The sequence below is a fragment of the Ambystoma mexicanum genome, chromosome 14 (genome assembly GCF_040938575.1).
Source record: "Ambystoma mexicanum isolate Mex_15411 chromosome 14, UKY_AmexF1_1, whole genome shotgun sequence".
Lineage (NCBI taxonomy): Eukaryota > Metazoa > Chordata > Amphibia > Caudata > Ambystomatidae > Ambystoma > Ambystoma mexicanum.
The window spans coordinates 316,567,123-316,587,372 of NC_090940.1; the positions used below are offsets into that span (position 1 = coordinate 316,567,123).

Below are 20,250 nucleotides of genomic sequence, written 5' to 3' on the forward strand. Positions count from 1 at the left end.
GAGTGAATGGACCAAATAGGAATAGTATGCAGCAGCACCACAATAATGGAGGTAATCAAAACCAAGCCCAAAACCAAAATGCCCCTAACCACAGCCAGGCACAGCAAAACCAACAGTATGGAAACCAGAGTGGGGGAAATAGAGGAAAGAGTGGGAATGTTTTCGATACACAGCCAAACACGTATTACAATAACAGCAATGATTACACATCGGACGATGTGTTACTTCCCCAATAGGACAGCCCAGGACAGGGGTCGGAACCAGTGTCTATTCCCATGAATCAGAGAGGAGCCTACGTAGAAATGAGAATGAGGAGCACCGCTTTCTTGTAGATACAGGAGCGCAGAAGTGTTCAATAGACCACCACTTGGTTCCGGATATACCACTGTCAGGGCAAAAGAATGTTTCTGTAGGGTTCGCAGGTACACCAGTCATAAACCCAGTGTCCAAACCAGTCCCAGTTACTATAGGACCATTCATTGAACATTGTCCTTTCCTTTTAACAGAAAATTGTGGGGAGAACCTGTTGGGATTAAATTTGTTGAAAAAATTAGGTTCCGTTATACATTGCACGGCAGACGGAGTGTTTCCAACGATATGGCCACACGATGCCCCTGTGTCAGAATTCATGTCCGAAACTTTACCAGGAGAACGAAGTAAAGTGCCAACCTGTATATGGGCAATGCATGACAATGATGTAGGGTGCTTGAAAGTAGAACCAGTAAAGATCATTTTGAAAGAAGGTGTTACCCTACCACGAATTCCCCAATATAGAATTTCGGCTGAAGGTGAGAAAGGATTGAAGAGTATTGTTACAGATTTGGTGAAATTAGGGGTAATTGAAGAAATTACAGGCTGTACATGCAACAGCCCGATTCTTCCAGTTTATAAAAAAGGAGGCAATGAAGTACCATACCGTTTTATAATTGATTTGCGCACATTAAGCAAGGTAGTAGATCCACAATTTCCTTTAGTGCCAGATGTCACTACAATATTGACAATGATACCTGTTTCAGCAGAATATTTTAGTGTAGTTGAACTGAAAAGCGCGTTCTTCAGCATTCCAGTGGACAAGGACAGCAGATATTTGTTCGCGTTCACATTAGGAGGACGATCATTTACATTCACGCGGATTCCGCAAGGTTACACGGAAAGTCCGAGTATTTACAGTAGAACATTAAAAGAGCAGCTAGACATGCTAGAATTACCAGTGGGTTGTGTACTCTTGCAATACATAGACAATCTATTGTTAGCTGCTGACACAGAGACTTGTAAAGAAAGCACTGTATTACTACTGTCACACCTAGCGGCAGAGGGCCATAAAACTAGTTTGAAGAAATTTCAATATAATCGAAAGGAGGTGGCCTATTTGGGCTACCTACTTTTGAAAGAAGGGAGAAGGCTAACGCCAGAATGCATAGAAAGTATTTCTTGTATGCCTATTCCAAAGACACAAAAAGGAGTCCGAGCCATAATAGGCATGGCTTCATATTGCCGACAGTGGATTGGTAATTTTGCGTTAATTGTGAAACCGATGGTGAATTTGACTAAAAAAAGGTGCGGTTATGCCGTTGCAGTGGGATGAGGAATGTCAGAAAGCATTTGATGGATTGAAAACTGCATTATGCTCGGCTCCAGTTTTGGGCACGCCCAAATATGAGAAGGTTTTTAGACTGTGTGTGAAAGTGAAGGATGTGCATTGGCGGTTTTGACACAGGAACAAGGTGGAAGAAATAGGCCATGCGGCTATTTTTCTTCTGCGCTGGACCCTGTAGCACGCGCACTACCACGATGTTTGCGATCTGTCGCGGCGGCTGCTGCGTCAGTGAAACAAACGGAAGGGATGGTATTGGGGCACACTTTAATTCTGATGTTGCCACATGCCCTAGACTTTCCATTAAATAGGACACAGACGCAACACCTCACCTTTGCTAGATTGACAAGATATGAGATTATCTTGTTCGCGCCCCATATCCAAATTATGAGGTGTAGCGCTTTGAATCCTGCAGAATTAATGCCACTACCCATAAAAGAAATTGGGGAGAATGAATCACCCCCCCACGATTGCTTAATGGTCACTGAGGAAGAAACCAAGGGGAGAGTTGATTTAAGTGATACCCCACAGAACAAGCCAGATGGAGAGGTAGTTTGTGACGGCTCATGTTTTAAATTACCAGACGGCACGACAACTGCCGCATATGCTATTACTACCCTAGAGAGCGTTGTAGAAAGCAAAATAATCCCCTACAATTCGGCACAAGCCGCAGAGATAATAGGATTAACCAGAGCCTGCGAGATTTCTGAGAATTTTAATGTGAATATATATACTGATAGCCAATATGCTTTTGGGGTGGTTCATAACTTTGGTCGACTCTGGGCTGAGAGAGGTTTCTTGACATCACATGATGCCAGAATTCAACATGGCCCTTTGATTCTACGATTGCTGTCTGCACTCACGCTTCCAAAACGCCTGGCAAAAGTGAAATGTGACGCACACAAAAAGGTAACATGCAAAGTAGGAGAGGGAAACGCGTTTGCAGACAGAATTGCGAAACAAACTGCTACTGATTTAAACGCCAATATGATGACGGTTCAGACTGAGGAAGTACCCTGTATGATAGAAAATGGAGTTGCCACTGTCAAAGAAATGAAGGCCGAAGCTACGGCCGATGAAATACAAGGGTGGGCAGAGGGCTCTGCTGAGTTAGATCTGGAAGGTTGTTGGGTGGACAAGGGAACTAGAAACTGGATGTTGCCAAATTCCTATGTGACTGCAATGGTCACAATGGCCCACAGCCCTACCTACATCTGTGCGAAAAAGATAATACAGCACCTATCTACAGTACGGCAGAATGTAAACATAAAGAAGAATGCAGAGAGGTTGGTGCAGAACTGTATCACGTGTTTACAACACAATGTAGGAAAGGGAACAGTGACTCCAATAGGCAGTTTTGGCCCGCCCTCTATGCCATTTGAGGTGATCCATTTTGATTTCATAGAGATGGAGAGATGCCAAAACTTAAAATACGTCTTAGTGGTGATCTGTGCATTCAGTAAGTGGGTGTAGACATAACCCTTGAAGGACTGCACAGCAATGAGCACGGCAAAAGTAATGCTTAAGGAATACTTTTCCAGATTTGGCTTGCCCCGTGCCTTATGGTCTGATAATGGCCCACATTTTGTGGGTACAGTGGTGTTACAGATATGGTCGGTCTTCAGATTGATAAGAGATTCCATAGTTCAAGGCATCCGAGTTCAGCCAGTCTTGTGGAGAGGTACAACGGGATTCTCAAATCAAAAATCAGTAAAATATGTGCGGGAAGCAAGTTGAGTTGGGTGGATGCATTACCAATAGCACTACTATGCATCCGTACGTCTGTACAGGCTAAAACTGGGCTCTCCCCTTACAAAATCGTAATGGGGAGGCCGGCAAATGTATGGTGCGCACCACAGCCAAAACGACTTAGTGAGGTAGAACATCCTGTTCTTAGCACTTATTGTGGCCTTTTAATGCAGAAATTGTGTTTGATTCATCAGCAGGTACAGGAGGCATTACCATTGAGATACACCGGTCCGGGGCACGCGCTGGAGCCAGGAGACTGGGTGCTGCTAAATAATTTTGAAAGAAAGTCATCATTAGCACCCAGGTGGCGCGGCCCCTATCAAGTACTCTTGGCAACGCAGACGGCGATACGGGTGGATGGACGGAAGTCGTGGATCCATGCCACCCATGCCAAAAAGATTCCAACTTCACTGAAAGACTTGCCTGACCCAGATGACCGGAAAGAGAAAGCTGTCCCAGAAACGGAAGAAACTGTTGCCAGTAAGCAGCCACCAAATCTGCCCAAACAATAAGTGAAACTCGAAACAAAGCCTGAGACGATTGCCAAAAAGGGGGAAGGGTAAAGAGTGCCCCAACGTTGCCCAGCAGAATCAACATCACTGTTGGCCGACACGAAATCTGCCTTGCAAATACCAGCAGAAACAAATAGTGTACCCCTTTGGCGCCCACCAGCACTTGCCAGCACGCCAAAGACCGAATCTGCATCACTGGCGTGGGGCACACCAGCACCTGCAGTAACGCCACAGGCTGACTTTGAGCCTGAATCTGGAAGTGCACCGGCACTGTTCACGGATCACACGATACCAGGAGTGAGGCGATACAAATTGCGGCCTCAAAAGACAAAGTGATCCACAGTTCTTTGGTGTTTATGTCAACTTCTGGTTCTGCTCATGGACGGAGAAGGAACTAGAGGTGTAGAGGAGAGAAGCGTGAGAATTGTGCAGGTCGGACAATTCAAGACTTGCGGCTCCTGGGTGCGATCATAAAAAGTACATGTGTCAGGAACCAGAGCGGACAAGCTGGGAGGACATGGTACTAAGGCAAAAGATAACTGATCGAAAGTCCTCTGAGCAGTATGAGAAAGGACAAGTGATCTTGCCTAAAAATAAATAAGAAAATCCAGGCTATAAAGGACTGGCAGAACTGAACTGTGACAATTCCGTTGAACTTATTGACATTGGAGCAAGCGCGACGAAGAGAGATATCCACGACGAACTGTAATAAGGAAGAAGGACGATGAGAAACATGTCGGGACCGGCTCCAGCCTCCTCCTGCACCACTGCTGAGAATGAGTCAATTATAAAGACTGTAAGCTTAACGAAAAACGCATGGTAAAACGAATATAATGCTGGCGCTGACAATAATTATGTGCTTTATGAGCGTGGTAGCACCAATAACGACAGCCCTAATATTATGGTATGTGGAATCGATACATCCATTAGAAATGTTTTTACCAATAGTTAATATATCCACTACTGAAAGCCCGGTTCAGGTGATTACTTATACCCTGCCCCCAATGGAAGAAAGACACAGGGAAGGTTTCGGGTATAACACGTTGTTATTAATCATGAACATGACACATGCAATTCTGAAGAAAACAAATTGCTGGGTATGTGCCCATTTACCACAGCATGCTGGGAAAGGAATAGGGTGGTATGTACAGCCATTACCATTAAGTTCTGCATGTAGTGCATCTTTAGGTGCAATGTTCTATGGGAAATGGAATGAGAGTAGTACGGGTCAATTAGACAGAACCAACATGAATGAGTTTGAGGAAATAATAATGAAACCTGTGGGTTGTTCCATATTCCATAAAGCACAAGTAATGGCCCCAGAGCCCACGAGGAAAAGTACGCGAAAGATAACACGGCAAAATAGACGAGATAGATTGTCCCCACCACAAAAAACATCTGTACTGACGTTTCGTGTAAGAACAGAAGGGGACAAAGATGCAATCCCCCCATGTTACACAGTGAATTATAGCCCACAAACTGTCCCTTTTTGTCTAAAAAAGAAAGGCTCTTTTTCAGTTGGAACATATACTGGGTGCATGAATACAGTGGCATTGAAATGGGAAATAGAACCAGTATATGTGGGAGATCCAGTTTATTTTATATGTGGAGAGAAAGCATATCCTTGGTTGCCCAGAAACTGGGGAGGTACATGTTAACTAGGTCTACTGTTCCCAGGAGTATTCCTCTTAGAAACAGCAGACATGGCCAGACTATCCAGAACCAGAGTCAAAAGGACTGACAAGGGTGTTTTGATAGCAACTGATGTAGCAAAATCATTCATTCCATTCTTAGGGCAGATAGTGAACTCCTATAATATAAGGCAGCTGTCCAGAATACTAAAAAATACCATAAACACCATGACAGATATATTATTTAACATGACGTCGGAAGAAAGAGGAATCGGGTTAATGACGCTGCAAAATAGAATGGCTCTCGATGTGATCCTGGTTGATCGTGGGGGAATTTGCAAAATAGTGGGATCAGCGTGTTGTGTATATGTCGATGACTATTCCCCTACGATCTTTGAAGCGATAAAGAAAATGCATGTCCTAAGCTCCGAACTCCCTACTGAAGAAGGAAGCTGGGGAATAGGGTCTTGGTTTTGGGGAATACTGCGTTCTTGGGGATGGAAGTTGATTTCAATATTGGTAGTGGTGTTTGGAATATTCAGAACGTGCTGTTGTTGCATACACTGCCTACCAATAGTTTGCGCTGAGGTAACTGAGGGATGTACGGAGGGATGTATGCATATGATGACAAGAAAAAAACAAACTCATGGTCGAGCTGACCAAGACGCAAATGAGATGAAAACAGTAAAAGAACTGATGGCAATAGATATTGATGAAGACGATGATGTTTACGATAGAATGCAAAATTCAGACATAAGTACTTCAGACTCATCATCACTAGAGGAGGTTTCAATAAATAGATGAGACGTTTGGCATACGGCCAAAGGAGGGTTTGTCAGTCTAGAAAAATGGATACCTCTAGTGTGTGACCGCAAACGTATTTTGATGGCCGTGGGCCAACCGTCTCATGGACGATATGACAGAATATAGGTTTTCGAGTTTGCCAATGAACGGCCATTTTGATGTAACAAGAATCGGCATTTTGTTTTCTAACCATTGCTCATTGCTTTCTGTTCTTATTGCTTCGCAGTACATTTTCCGCTTACAATGCTCGACTGTAAATCATTGTTGTCTGCACGTAAAAGGACAAGGCCGCAGGGCCGCGAGGAGAACAAGAGTTTGTTGAAACACAACGTAGGCAGCACCAGGAAGAATGCCTGGCTCCTTCCCGAATGTAGCCTTGAAACAGAGCTGCAGGGCATTTAATCATTTCGCAGCTGCCAGCCAGTCTCGTTATATGGTAGAATATGTTAGAATAAAGCAGCTAAAGGCTTGAATTATGCTCTTCTTACGGCCCCCTTTGCTGAGCCCCGTTAGAGCGTGTCGGCTCCCAGGACACGAATAACACCTCATAGATAGCAAGGTCTGGATTGCAACTCTCCCCCGTATGTAGCACGCTTCCAAGAACAGAAGCACTGTGTTCTGTTCAACAACTGAAACATGCCTCCGCACTCACAAATTGCAAATTGTTACTAGAATAGATGTTTGAAGGTGTCATAGTTGTCGAAAATTTCCATCATCACACCAAGTTCAAAGAAACCCAATAAAGGGGGGTGTTAAACATGTCATAGTTGATTGTTTGATATACATTTTGTATATATGTAACTGATGTACGTAATTCACTCTCTTGCGTCCCTCGAGGTCTAGAGATACACGTCGTGGGGCGTGAGACCGAGTTGGCCAATTGAGACTTTTGCTATGCAATAAACCCTAGCTTCGGGAATACAACCTCGTGTCTGGCGTATCTATCGTGTGTGGTAACTCGCCTTGTTTCCATTTAGGTAAGGGACCCCTAGGGGCCCCTTTCACGACAGGACGCGTTGTCCGATGGCTCTTCTTCCCAGTTGCTGCCTCTGGGGAGATGCACTCAGCTGGCGTTCATCCTTCGTTGATTTTCTGCTACATTCGAGGCGGGTCGCAGTCCTGAACCGCTGGGTACCTGGCGTGTGAGAACGTTTCTTTCCTCCGCCTGCTCTCTCATCTGGAATTCTTGTATTGTTTGTGCTGCGAAAGCCGCTTCTCAGCCTGTAATCCGGTTCGGCAGTTGCTCTGTGTCACACCGCACGTGAAAGTTTCTTGGAGCTTTGCCGAGCCGGGGAGGGGAGGGGCCTGTGCTTCAGGGGTGATTTTGGGACAAATTCTGAACCGATTTTCTTTTCGGGACTTCGGTCGATGGACAGGGGGACCTTACTGTGTCAGTTGCTCGATTGCATCCGGTACGGGGGAGGGGCGTTATGTGGGGGCTCAACCCACTTAACGGGGCCGCGGCGGCGGAGCTCATGCAGGGACCATGTTCGTCTCTGCGCCCCCTGGTGGCCAGTAGGCAAGAGACTTTTAAGAGAATAGAGACTTCACCATTGAAGGTCCTGATAGCAGAAGAAAGGAACTGTCGTTTTGTGCAGGAGTCCTACTTTATTCTGTGCTCAAAACGTGGGGAAGGGAGATCCCTGGTTACTCCATCCTGACTTATTATTTGAGCGCACTTCTTTTCTTTCTTGTGAACCTTATCCCACACCCTTTTGGTATTTAGTTGTAATGATTGGAAACATGTATTTTGTATAGGCCCTTTTATTTGACAAGACACCACCACAACTGCCTTATTTTCATTTGATGGTCGTAGCTTGCACCCCTCTTAGCTTTAGGTTTAGATTAGGTGTTTTTCCAACCTACATATTCAACTTAATAAACACCCTTGAACTGTGATCACTTGTGTAGGTCTATTCTTGATACCATGTCTTCCTTACATTGCCCAATGGGGCGATCATGCTGGGAGACTGTGTAGAGACTGTAGATTTGAACATTAGGAGGTGAAAGCTGCCCATGGGTTGAAAAGAGGTAAAGAGAGTAAAGACATGAGGCGCTTATGGAGGGATAAAGAATTTAAACAAAGAGATAACGAGTTGCTGCACGAATTGATAAACAATAGGAATCAGGAGAGCAAGAGCTAAATTTAGGCGACAAAGAGGAATTGGAAAAGGAGTTGAGGGTAAAAGTAGCCAGAAGTAAAGCATTACCCAAAGGTGTGAAGAAGGGGGGATGGGAAGAGTCGAGCGGTAGAGGAGGAATCACTGGGCAAGGAAGAAGTTATAGAATATAGAGAAAGTGAGGAAGACCAGAGAATAGAGCGACTGAAATAGGTTGGCTAGCGTAAAGGAGAGACCATTTACTGGGAATAAAAATTTGCAGTAAAAGTCAACAAGTAGACCGCAAAGTAGTGAACGCAGTCTTATCCTGCCAAGGTCACCCTAGTTGACTTCCCGGACTTTAGGAGTTGCCACTCTCTGGACCCAGGAGCCCACTTCCCTTGACACAGCACTGCAACATTCTCAATGTGGCAGACCACCTTGAGAAACAGACAGATGGGATCCCGGAGATAACTAACAGACCACGCACTAACCAGACTAGGTCAAAGAGGAGAAAGAAGATCTGTGACCGCCCTGTGAAACCAGTGCTGGCTGAGGATTGCCAAAGAACCCCGGTAGAAGGCAGTTGCCAGGCACTGGGAAAACCGGAGACTTTGTTAAGACATGTTTGGATTTTTTGAAATTGTAAATGAAATTGAATGATGGTATGTATGTTTCTGGGATGAGAACCCTGGAACATTGTGACGCTGGAGAGAAGCCTGCTTGAACTTTTGGTTTTCTCTGAATTCCTAATTGGCCAAAGCCACCAGACTAATTCTTACATTTCCATTTTACTTTATAAGGACCCCATTTATTATTTTGCCATTTTTGTAAAAGTTCCTTCATAAAACACAAATACACTTAAGTTTCTGTGTTTGTTTGGTCTATTGAATCCAATCACAGATGTGGCAGGTCTTAAGTGGTCTATGCTGGCTGAGCGTTTATGAACTAATCCCAGGGTGTTTGTGCATAGTTTATTGAACCTGACAAGTAAGTTCCTTCCAGTCAGTAATGTTTTTTCTTTCTGCAGCTTCCTTGCGAGGGATGCAAGAGGACCTGCAGAGGAAAGCGCTTCTTGCTTTTCAGAGGTAGGTACAAAGCCTTGTTTCTGCTTTTGGTGGCTTGTACAGTGACATGATGCCTGAAGAGATGTATCCTCCTTATTTAAACAGTATGTCAATTTTGGGTGTCAAATCTGTCGTCTGTACCTAATTATTTGCATAATTATTCTTGAATGAGGGTCTTAAATCATTGCAATGTTTTTCTGTGCATTCGGATAGCATTGGGTTGTTAAGACTAATTGGGGTAATGTACATTTTATTATGCAGTGCATAAGGGGTACAATATAATTGGAGCTAGGTTTGTACTTTTTAAACCAAATGCACCATTGCTGTCCCACCTTATCCAGTCAAATGCCTGCCCCCTACCACAATCTGTCTCTCTGTGGATCCTGCTTGCTCCCATCTTGTGTGCAGAAAAGTGAAAGGCCAGCATTTGCAACTTGACTGCTGTGATGAAGTCACCTGTATATCGCCCTGTGTGGGAACTGGGGAACATCAGGAGGGGTAGGGATAGCCTCCTGCTCCGTGATACAAAGCCTGGTGGTGGTACATGGGTGATGCCCAGGCGTGAGAAATTCAACCATCCGCACGATGGGTGTGCGATCGCCTGCGATTTTTTTAAATTGTAAATGAAATTGAATGATGGTAGCTCAACTGCTGGAAAATGTGTGGGGCTAATCCACACACATTTCCCTATGCTCATCGCACAACATATGTATAGACCTGTGTGCTCTGGGTGGACACAACCTACAGGCGCGGTCCCCCGCGTCATATTTAGTTGGGATATGACAGCCAGTAGTACAACATGTCAAAACTTCCCCTTCCCATGGCCAGTCTTATTAACTAACAAAGGCTCCATGGATCCGCCCTTTCTTTTTGTTGAGCCCTGTAGCTGGTGACAGCATTCACATACTAATCAGAGTTTCATTCAAACAGGCCCACATGGGGCTTGGCTGCAGAGGCTAACAAAGGAGACAGGAAACCCCAACACCCTTTCATATGCACCGTGTCAGCCTGATGCCGCTCCCGCCCTCAGTATCGATTGACAGTGAAATGTCATGTCTGGGACTGCGTGTTTACAATAGTCATCCCCGCAGGGAGACCCCATTCAGAAGGTACAAGTATGTGCATTGATGGATCCAGAAAGTCTGGTCTCGCTGCAGCTTCAAGGGAGACCTGCCACTTCAATCCAAAACCACAGAGAGCACCATTATCCAGAGAGACCCTTTGACCCGCAACAGACAGGAAAATGGGTGGGACTTAGCATTACATTCCCTGTTTACCTTTTCTGTTGCAAAGCATTCTGATAACCTCACACATGTTATGTTATGTTACTTTGCATTTATATAGCGCATTATGTATCATTGGTATGATCTGAAAGTGCTGGTGGGTTGAACACCCTCGGGAACCGTAGTTCAAGTCAGTTGAGAGGGAGAGTTGTAAGGTGCCTGGGTGCACCGGATATGTGTGCAGCTGGTGTGGCACTTGCATGATAGCTGCTACTTAGCGGTAGGTGTGGTGTTTGGGAGGTCAGGAATATGTTCATTCTGGAGGGTTGACACCCAGACTGATTTCTGGCTGCGTTAGGCCTGAGGAGACACTTAGGCTAGCGGTGTGTGCTCAGCTAGCTGTGCTTAGTTAGGATGTTGAGGAGTAAGAGGCAGGTGCGAGTATGAGGACAGCTATACCGAATGTGTCCTAGTATCTCTGTGTTCTATTTGAGTGGTGGTGTATAGGAGAGAGTAAGCGTGGTAGTGTGATATGGTGGCTTTCAGTAAGGCCGTTCCATCCACTCCATCTGTTCCGTCCTTTCCGTGCACTCCATCGGTTCCATCCACTCCATCGGTTCCATCCACTCCATCGGTTCCATCCATTCCATCCACTCCATCCGTTATCCATCCACTCCATCCGTTATCCATCCACTCCATTCATTCCATCCGATCCATCCACTCGATCCGATCCATCCATCCAATCGATCCACTCCATTCGTTCCATCATTCCATCCGATCTATCCATTCGATCCGATCCATCCATTCGATCCGATCCATCCATTCGATCCGATCTATCCATTCCGATCCATCCATCCATCCATCCATCCATCCATTCGATTCGATCCGAACCATCCACTTCATCCGCTCCATCTACTCCATCCGTACAGGATATTGTTGGTGGGAACCCAGGATTGGTTCATTAAGGTGTAGGTGTGGCCTATACCAATCCATGTGGCCCATTTTATTTTAAAAGTGATCCTCTAAAGGCCTCACCAGAAGCAGAAGGAAGAACTCATCATTGAACCCTGGCTGAGTTACAGTCTGCCTTATGTCTTCTGCCAGTGAAGGAAGGTCAGGACCTGCAAGAATCAAGCAAGATCCCTCCCCTAAACATCTGCCAGGGAACAGAGGGAGATGCCAAATCCAGTGGACCCTCGAGAAGCTCCAGAACTCTGTCCAGCCAGCACAGAGCGTGCCCTGCTAAGCTCTGCAGCAAGTTCCAAGGTGGGAAGTGACAGTCTCTGAACCAAACCAAGTACAAGGCATCTGCCTGCCACACTCTCCTCAGCTTTGGACCATCCACCTTAAAGGATGACACAAGCCCAGTGAAGAAGTTAGGAGGAGTGCATCGACAAGCATCTACCGACGTCCACTTTAAGGACATTTTCGAGCCCCTCGAGCTGCAACGACTGCACCGCTGACATTAAGCCTCAGTAGCTAAAGCCGTCCGAGATGCCTTTGACCAGTGTTACAGAACTGCTGACTAGCACTGAGACGATTCCTTATCCCAAGCAGCCATGTAGGCCAGCCTGCAGCCGTCCATCCAGCTTCGCTTGCTGAACTGCTTGCCGCTTGATACCCGCAGCTGTCTCCAATGTGGAACTCTGTCACAGAAGATGCAAAGGGCCCTGAAACCGACTCGACCATGTCGAGCACCAAGAATTCCTACAGCACAAGGTACATTGTGGTTCTGACCCGCTGGTCCTTCAACCAAAGGCCCCCTAGTGACATTTACGACCCATTGCTCCCTTTGTGTTGGAACCAAGTATCGTTGAACTATTTTGATTAATTTATAAACCAACTACCCTCCTGTCAGTATCCAGAGTGCATCCCTTTTCCTTCTTTGAAACTGTCTGTCCTCAGCATTCCTTTAAAGGGTGGGTTGTATTTTGTAGTGTGCTAGAACTTTCTGTTGTGATAGTAGATAATGTTATACAATCTTGACTGGACAGTCACTTTTATCATTGGATAATTGTATTTTTGCTGTGTTGCAACTAACCAAGGATCCGCAATCTTTCAGAGATACGCTTGCCGTTCCATCCACGTTACCAAAATTGGACAAGGAGGTTTATAATTTTCTTGTGTTTCCAATTTGTTTGGATCCCTTCTGGTGTACTAGAGGTGTGGGGCTGATTCATGGTTTAGAAACCGATATTCATCCCTGGACCACTGTTGCCCAGAAAGTTGATTCTTTACAGCAGGAGTTTCCGCAGTCCTCCCTCTGTCACCGCAAACATGCTGCCTTTGTCCATGTTAGGGAAAAGCCCTCATGTCATTCAAGGGAAAATGTGTGTTATGAGGCAGAGAGGGTCCAACAAGATATTAGGGGTTGGTGGTACTACACTTTGGAAGAAACCCAGTCCCAAGAAATGTCTAACATGGTAGAGATTGAAGTGGAAGATTCAACAACTCATTCAACTCCCTTTTGTGTTTCCATGCTTGGACCAGGTCTTGAATTTCAGCACATGTCAGTTCTGAAGCCCGGCATGTGGCGTGAACAGGGGCCAAAAGAAAAATCATACAGCACAAAGGGAAAACACACAGAAGAACCTGCCACACTCAGCTCTAGGGCTCTGACAGCTGGGAAACAAACGTTGCAGATGAGGGGACCGGAACACGGGTTGCCATGACACTGCTACCAGATTACAATGTGGGGGGCAGGCGTTTCGAAAACATGCGGCATTGCCCAATCCCAATTAGTGAACCATGACCCATTAATGATGGGCTGGAACCATTTGGGGACATTCAATCAATACGCTAATGGGGAAATGGCGCCAACTATGAGAGCATTCTTTGGGATACATATTCCTAGAGTAGACCTATAAAAAGAGATACAAACCTCCCTATGTGGAGGTGTTAGGCCAGCATTCCAAAATGTGAGCTGCATGACGGTGAGAGAAGAGAAAGAGAAGACCTAGAGGGAGAGCATCTGTATTGGTCAAGCCAAATAGGCTAGATAGTAAGAAAAGTACCATAGGAGGTGGCTAAGCTAAATGGGCCACACTTTAGAATAAGCCAGGCTGTAAGGCAAGGCTATTCTAGAGAACCTGCTTGGAGCTTGGACTGGCCCAGAAACTTCAAAACCACCAGCTCAACTAAAAGAATCTGACAAACTTTGAGAATCAAGATGTTTGGAGAAAATCCTGCCCAGAAGTACCCAGGTGGAGCCTAAATAGCTGGGGGTGGAAGGAGGGGTTGCATCACACCAGAACACCCTGGCCCTTTCCTGGCCAATCCCTAGGGGTCTGCAGCTTGTGGCACCCCTGGTGTTTTGGACAGATTTCCATGATTCCATGAGCCCTCAGCCTCACCATTGATTATACTGTCTTTGGCAGAAAGGAGAGCCAAAGGTTGCAGACCCCTGCCCTAAACTCTTCTACACCACTGTCTTGTATTGCTACTACTAAGGTAGTGAACAGTAATTAAGCGGGGTTGAATCTCACATTTGCTTAATGATGGCTGGGCACAGTTAATTCCAGCATGTTTGCATGAGTCTTGTGACAAAGTCCCATTGTTTAGGATGTTTGATGGATCTGATCGGACCCTGGTACTGGGTGACATGAGTTGCTCTGTGATGTTGGGCCCAAAACAGGCATGTGGGGCATCCCCCAGTTTCCCCTTTGTTTGGGCAGGATTGTATTTTTGGAGTTCTATTACCTAACTTTTGTAGATTTCTTGGTTTTTGGCTCCCTTTTACTCCCAGGCTCAATCCAACACCTGCATTTTGATGTACTCATGCTTGCAATCCACTTTGGCTCCTAAGACAGTGGTACCCCAAAGGTACCTCAGAGTCTTCCAGAAGAAGTACCCTGTCTCTGATAGTTATGTGGCTAGGTTAGTGGTGACTTTTTCACGTTTGTAAAATGGTTCTCCTGGATGAAATCCAATTTACTTGGTTGGATCCTTTTTAACCCTGTACTCCATTCATCACTACTACTTCCTTCTCCACACTAGTGCTCCCTCCTCCACCCTATTGCTACCTTCATTCACCTGCTACCGCTCCTCACTCAAACTAGTACTCAAACACCCCCCTTTCATCCATTACCATACACTTAAAAATCACTCCATATACTCTTTTCTAACTACACTTGCCACACTAACACGTACACTCGCACTGCAGTACCACTTTCACTTATCAGCCAAACCTCACTTTTTCCCGAAATTGCTTCCACACGCCACTGCTACTTCCTCCCTTCGGCTGGTCTCTTGGTTGGCAACTTCTTACTCCTCTGACCCCACCCAAATAACACACACTTTCTGCTTTCTTTGAGCTCCTTTTACAGCCCTTCCTCTCTGTGTATTAGTTTTCTGCCCTGCGCCGGACTGGCGACATCTTCCTCACCCGGGACAGTGAGGTGTCAGACAAAATTAGAAGTAACGGGGTAAGCCCCACCCACTTCAATTTCCCATTCCCACTGCGTAACAGCAACGGTGGCCCGTGAAGTCCAGTGTCCTTATTCATGTTTGTGGGACCAACTCTGGGTGCCCATAGGGTAAGGCTCATGGTGGCGAGATTTAGCATTCTCTGCAAGTCCAGGGTGGTCTAGGGCATACTGTGGTAGCCAGATCGTCTTACCCCTGTGCATAGGTGTTGTGGCTGCACTCCTTTCTCCAGTTATTTCTCTGCTGTGTCACAGATAGCACAGAAAACACTGAGTCTTTGAGACAGTTCAATGGGTGCTATTTTATATGTGGGAGCGAGGACTGTCCCTCTCTCTCTCACATGCCCATGAACCGCCTTCCTAATCCAGGCGTCTGTAACCGCTGATTAGTTCTGCTCAGCAGTAGCCCATATTGGCTACGCTCTCTTCTTCTACAGATGGTCTGCCTATATGGAGGCTATCTAAACATCCTAACTTACCCTACTTTAGCAAAGGTTAGTGTTGTAAAGGGAGTTTGGATAGTGACTTGCACTTCCTTTATGTTGTTCAGGCTAGATCAGTCACAACCACTCCGCTCTTCTCCTTTACTCTCACTACCACTCCCTCTCACATACTCCTCCTGCCAGTTCTTTGTCCCTCTGTTGTTTCACTCCTACTACTCCTCGCCTCCACCCTTTGATGTAACCACTCATCCCCATCCACTTTACTATGCTTTCCTCTGCCCACTACTACATTGCACTTCTGACTACTTCAGTCCTCCTCCGACTATTACTTAGTCACCCTCCTTGCACCATGTACCAGTCTTCTCACATTCACACCTTGCACTAGTTTCGCTACACAATTGTCTCATAAGCACACACCCTCACACTGCAGAACTTTCACTTCTAAGACAATGCCCCATCTGCTCCATAATTCTCTTCCACAAACTGTGGCTCTCTCCTTCCACCTGCTGGTCTCTTGGTCGTCCTCCACTTCCACTGCTGACCTCGCCTGAATAACTCAGACTTCCTGCTACCTATTTAAATACCCCTCCTTCTGTGAGTATGGGCCAACTCTCCCTGAACAATCCAACCCTTGTCGTCCCCTCTCGCGCATGTATGTGGCTGAGAGTCTTGAAAAGGGGGGTTAGCCCTGCCCACTTTCTCCATGTGGGCTTGACACGTAATGGACATGGCGGCGTATGCAATTCAGTGCTACAGTTCATGTTTTGATGTTCGTTTTTCTGGACCATTTTGGTAAGTTTAGGGAACTGTCCTTAGTTCCCTCTTAGGGTCTGGGTTGCTGTATGCAAGAGGGAGACTGCCGCTGTTCACTAGGGGTCCCGCAAAGTGGGACTTTGCGTAGTAGCGATGTGCTGCTGACATCTTTCTCTGCTAAGCATGAAGCTGGAATCGGGGCTCTTCTGCGCTGTGGCAGTTGGCTGGGCTCTATTTGTGTTTCTCAGTGTGGGTGGTGCTGAGCTTGCTTTTCTCGCTGGTTCTTCCCCGTGCTTTCATTACTGTTGGCTTTATGTTTATGCAAATAAGAGGCAAGGCTGGAGACAAGGGTCTGCAAAGACCGATATTGGCACAAGGAGGGGAAAACGGAATTGTGTCCCTCTATGCTATCACTCCCCTGAGTCCCCTCAAGGGTAGAACTGGTTCGGGACTCCCATCTGCACCTCTCAAAAAGAGCGCTTCTCCACCTCTTCGAGCAAGGTCAAAGACTTGGCCTTGTCACAGCTGACAGTGTATCGCTGGGGAACTGCTTGTTGGTGGTCAGGTTGCAGGCTCTCTTTTGCTGGTGTGGGGGAGCTTAACCTGGGCTCTTCCATTGATGCTTTGTGTTGATTTTGTGCTCTGATGTTTGGTCTCTGGAAAAGATACAAAAAGGCTGACAAACGTCTTGTCGAGAAGGCATGGCACAAGACAAAGGTTGACTGCTTATAAACGGGCTGGCACAAGGAGACAGGAATTGGGGCACTGTCTACTTCCACCGACCACCATAGGGGTCCGAATTTCTCAGGATTTCTCCCTGGTAGGCCTCCCACCCCCAGCTGAGAGGGTATCTCGGCCCCTCTTGACAAGGCCAGCATGCTGGCCTTGTCAAGAGGAGACATGGAGGAGGACAAAGAGGCACAAGTAGAAACCACAGAAAAATAAGAGACTAGAAGAGAGGAGAAGTAAGAGAGGGTGGTGGTCCACTGAACTAATCCAGAAATTATATCAGATCAGGAAGTGGCAGGGCATCGAGGAGGCTAGAGGGAACATATAAAAGATGGGAGGAATGAAGATAAATATATTGAGAAAGACCAGTTTACACCAACAGAACAAAAGGGGGAGAACTCACATAGAGGCCAGAACTGACAAGAGCCGGTTTGTCCAGTGGTGGGGTGTAAGGAACTCATGGTGGCAATAGTAATGACTGACACAAGTAATCACGATTCAAGGGTGTTTATTTAAACAGTATGCAGGTTGGAAAACGCCTAACCTAAATCTAAGATGGGAGCAAGCTTCGACCATCAAATGAAAAATAAGGCAGTTCTTGTGGCCTCCTGTCAAAATAAAGGGCCTATACTAAGAACAACCTATTGCCAATCCTTACAACTAAATATAGAAAGCATGTGGGATAAGGGTTTCAATAAAGAAAGAAGTCTTTACAAATAATAAGTCAGGATGTGGTTGCCAGGTGTTTCCCTTCTCCACGTTTTGAGCACGGTACAAGGCGGGTATCCTGAGCACAGCCACACACACAAGCTCACTCAGCACGAGCCAACAGTTTTCTACCAGCTATCAGGTTCTTTGATGGTTAAGTCTCTTTTCAATAAAAGTCTCTTGCCTTTGAAGACCTGATGCTTTCCAATTAACAGAATCAGTGTGTTTCCTTGTAGCACTTACTGATGATTCCTCACCCGTGGTTCCCCTTCTTCCGCGCCAACCCCTATCAAATCTCGGCATCCCTCTGCCGGGTTCAATATGGTTTGCCTAGCATTCCCGAATCTTAATGTCTTTTTAAACAGTTCTCTGTGGAGATGCCTCTGCCGGGTTCACTTTTGTCAACACACTGTTTCTTGGGATTTTAGACTTTGCCCCTCTTTATTGGCTTCCCTCGACCGGCTTCACTCTTGCCACTTTACAATTTATTTTCCTTTATCTTGATGTGGGATTCACTTCCCTTGCGTTTCAATGGTTTGTCGGTCAAAGTCTTTCGTCTGTACATGGATTTGGTTCGATCCCTTTATGACCACTTTGACCTGTCTTGTCGGTTCTCCTACGGCCTTCTGGTATTAACAGTTTCATTCAACACGGGATCAACCAGATTCTCTTGAGTGAGCCCCCACATGGTGTCACTTCCCCTCTGCAGCTGGTCTCCCCTTAACAATTCACAGTTCTTTGAACTTTGCCACTTTGCGACTTTTGTTCAACACAGTTCGGTTTCTTTATCGGTTCTCCCCTCGACTCACCGACTGTGATGAACCGATTGGCCTTCTTTCTATCTGGAGTCAAGGCCGGTACCACTGTAGCAGGAGTCTCCCTCTGCCCTGCTTATTAGCAAAGGCACGCTCAGTGTACCATTGACATCTGCTACAACACACTTGAGCTATTGTTCACAGTTTTACGATTCCTTCTACGGAGGTTTTACGGGCCTGGCTCGGAAAGGACAAGGTTGCTTCCCTTCTTGTCACCCTCTTGGTTTGCGTCGTCTTCCTCCTCCGCTTGAACTGCTGTTCTTCGATAGCTGTCTCATTGTGCGTTTTGCCTTGCTCGTACTGTGCTCTCATGCTCCACCTTTTAGCCCTGTAGGGAAGGGAAAGGGTTGTCAGGAGTGTGTGGTTCTGGTGAATTGCCTGAGTTTGCCTGACCCTTGTATTGGGACATGTCAGTTTACTTTACTTTACTTTAATACATTTGTATAGCGCGACCATGAACCCGAAGGCGTGAGGGCACTATAGGACAAAGATAACAAAAAAACAAGAAGTATATTCATGAGGCAGAGCTGCACGAGATTATATCAGTGGCATAAAGGTAGTTTAGTGAAACAGGTAGGTCTTTAATCTTTTTTTTAAAGAATTCTAATGAGTTCATGGATCTTAACTCCAGCGGAAGAGCGTTCCAAGCTCTGGGTCCATTAGAGTAGAAAGCTGAATTGGTTGTTCTGACAGTATGGCACTTTGGTTCAGATAGGAGAAATAAGTTATTTGACCTCAGTTATCTTGTGTTAGTTCTTATGGATAATAGCTGTTGTAAATATCCAGGCATCTTCCCAGATCTGCACTTATGTACAATAGTCAGGGTGCGGAATAGAAATCTAGAGGCCACAGGCAACCAGTGAAGCTCACGTCTCGCTCGTGTAACATGGTCTCTGTGTTTGAGTTTCATAACGGCTCTAATAGCCCCATTTTGACAGATTTGCAGCCTGTTGCATTCCGATTTATTAATTCCCATAAAAAGGCTAGAGCAGTAATCTATTTTTGAGCCTACTATTGCTCTCGCAATCGTTTCTGCATTGTCCTGTGAAATAAAAGGCCTTAAATGTGCTAAAAGTTTAATGTAGTATGCACATGATGAAACAATACTACTGACATGCTGTTTCATAGTCAAGTGTTGGTCGAAAGTCACTCCCAGGGTTTTCACTTTTTTTAGAGGTTTGATGGATTCTTCTCCCAGCTGGAAGTTAACATACTGTGGACCAAGTTTAGTAATAGTATGTGGTTAACCAACTACCAATAGTTCAGTTTTGGATTTGTTCAGTGCTAACTTATTATGAACCATCCATGTTTCAATTAAAGTAAAGACTCTATTGATGGCAATTTCATCCAGTCTGTGGGACCCATGGAGCGGGATGACACATTGAGTGTCATCCGCGTAGTTGGTAAATATAATGTTCTCATGGTCGAGAATTGCGAACAAAGGAGCCGTGAATATATTGTAAAAACAGGGGGAAGTGCAAGCACCCTGAGGAACACCACAGGTTGTAACAATAGGCTCAGATTCAGCACTGCCTTGGAAGACTCTACTATCTCGATTATTGAGAAATGACAAAACCCGTTTGCAAGCTAGTGGGGAGAAGTTGGCCACTTCAGACAACCTGGTGGCCATGATATCATGGTCCACCAGGTCGAAAGCCGCAGAGAGATCTAGCAGCATAAGTAGAGATGCCTCCTTATT

General features: G+C 45.8%; 1 protein-coding gene across 2 annotated transcripts in view; it reads left to right on the forward strand.

The window, feature by feature from the left end:
* TTC7B (tetratricopeptide repeat domain 7B) overlaps window positions 1-20,250 on the forward strand; it is a 2,178,739-nt gene that overhangs the window by 1,120,489 nt on the left and 1,038,000 nt on the right. For both annotated transcript variants that reach the window (XM_069637452.1, XM_069637451.1), the window contains exon 13: window positions 9,420-9,477. In XM_069637452.1, coding sequence (XP_069493553.1) covers window positions 9,420-9,477 — 58 coding nt within the window. The remainder of the gene's footprint in view (window positions 1-9,419; window positions 9,478-20,250) is intronic.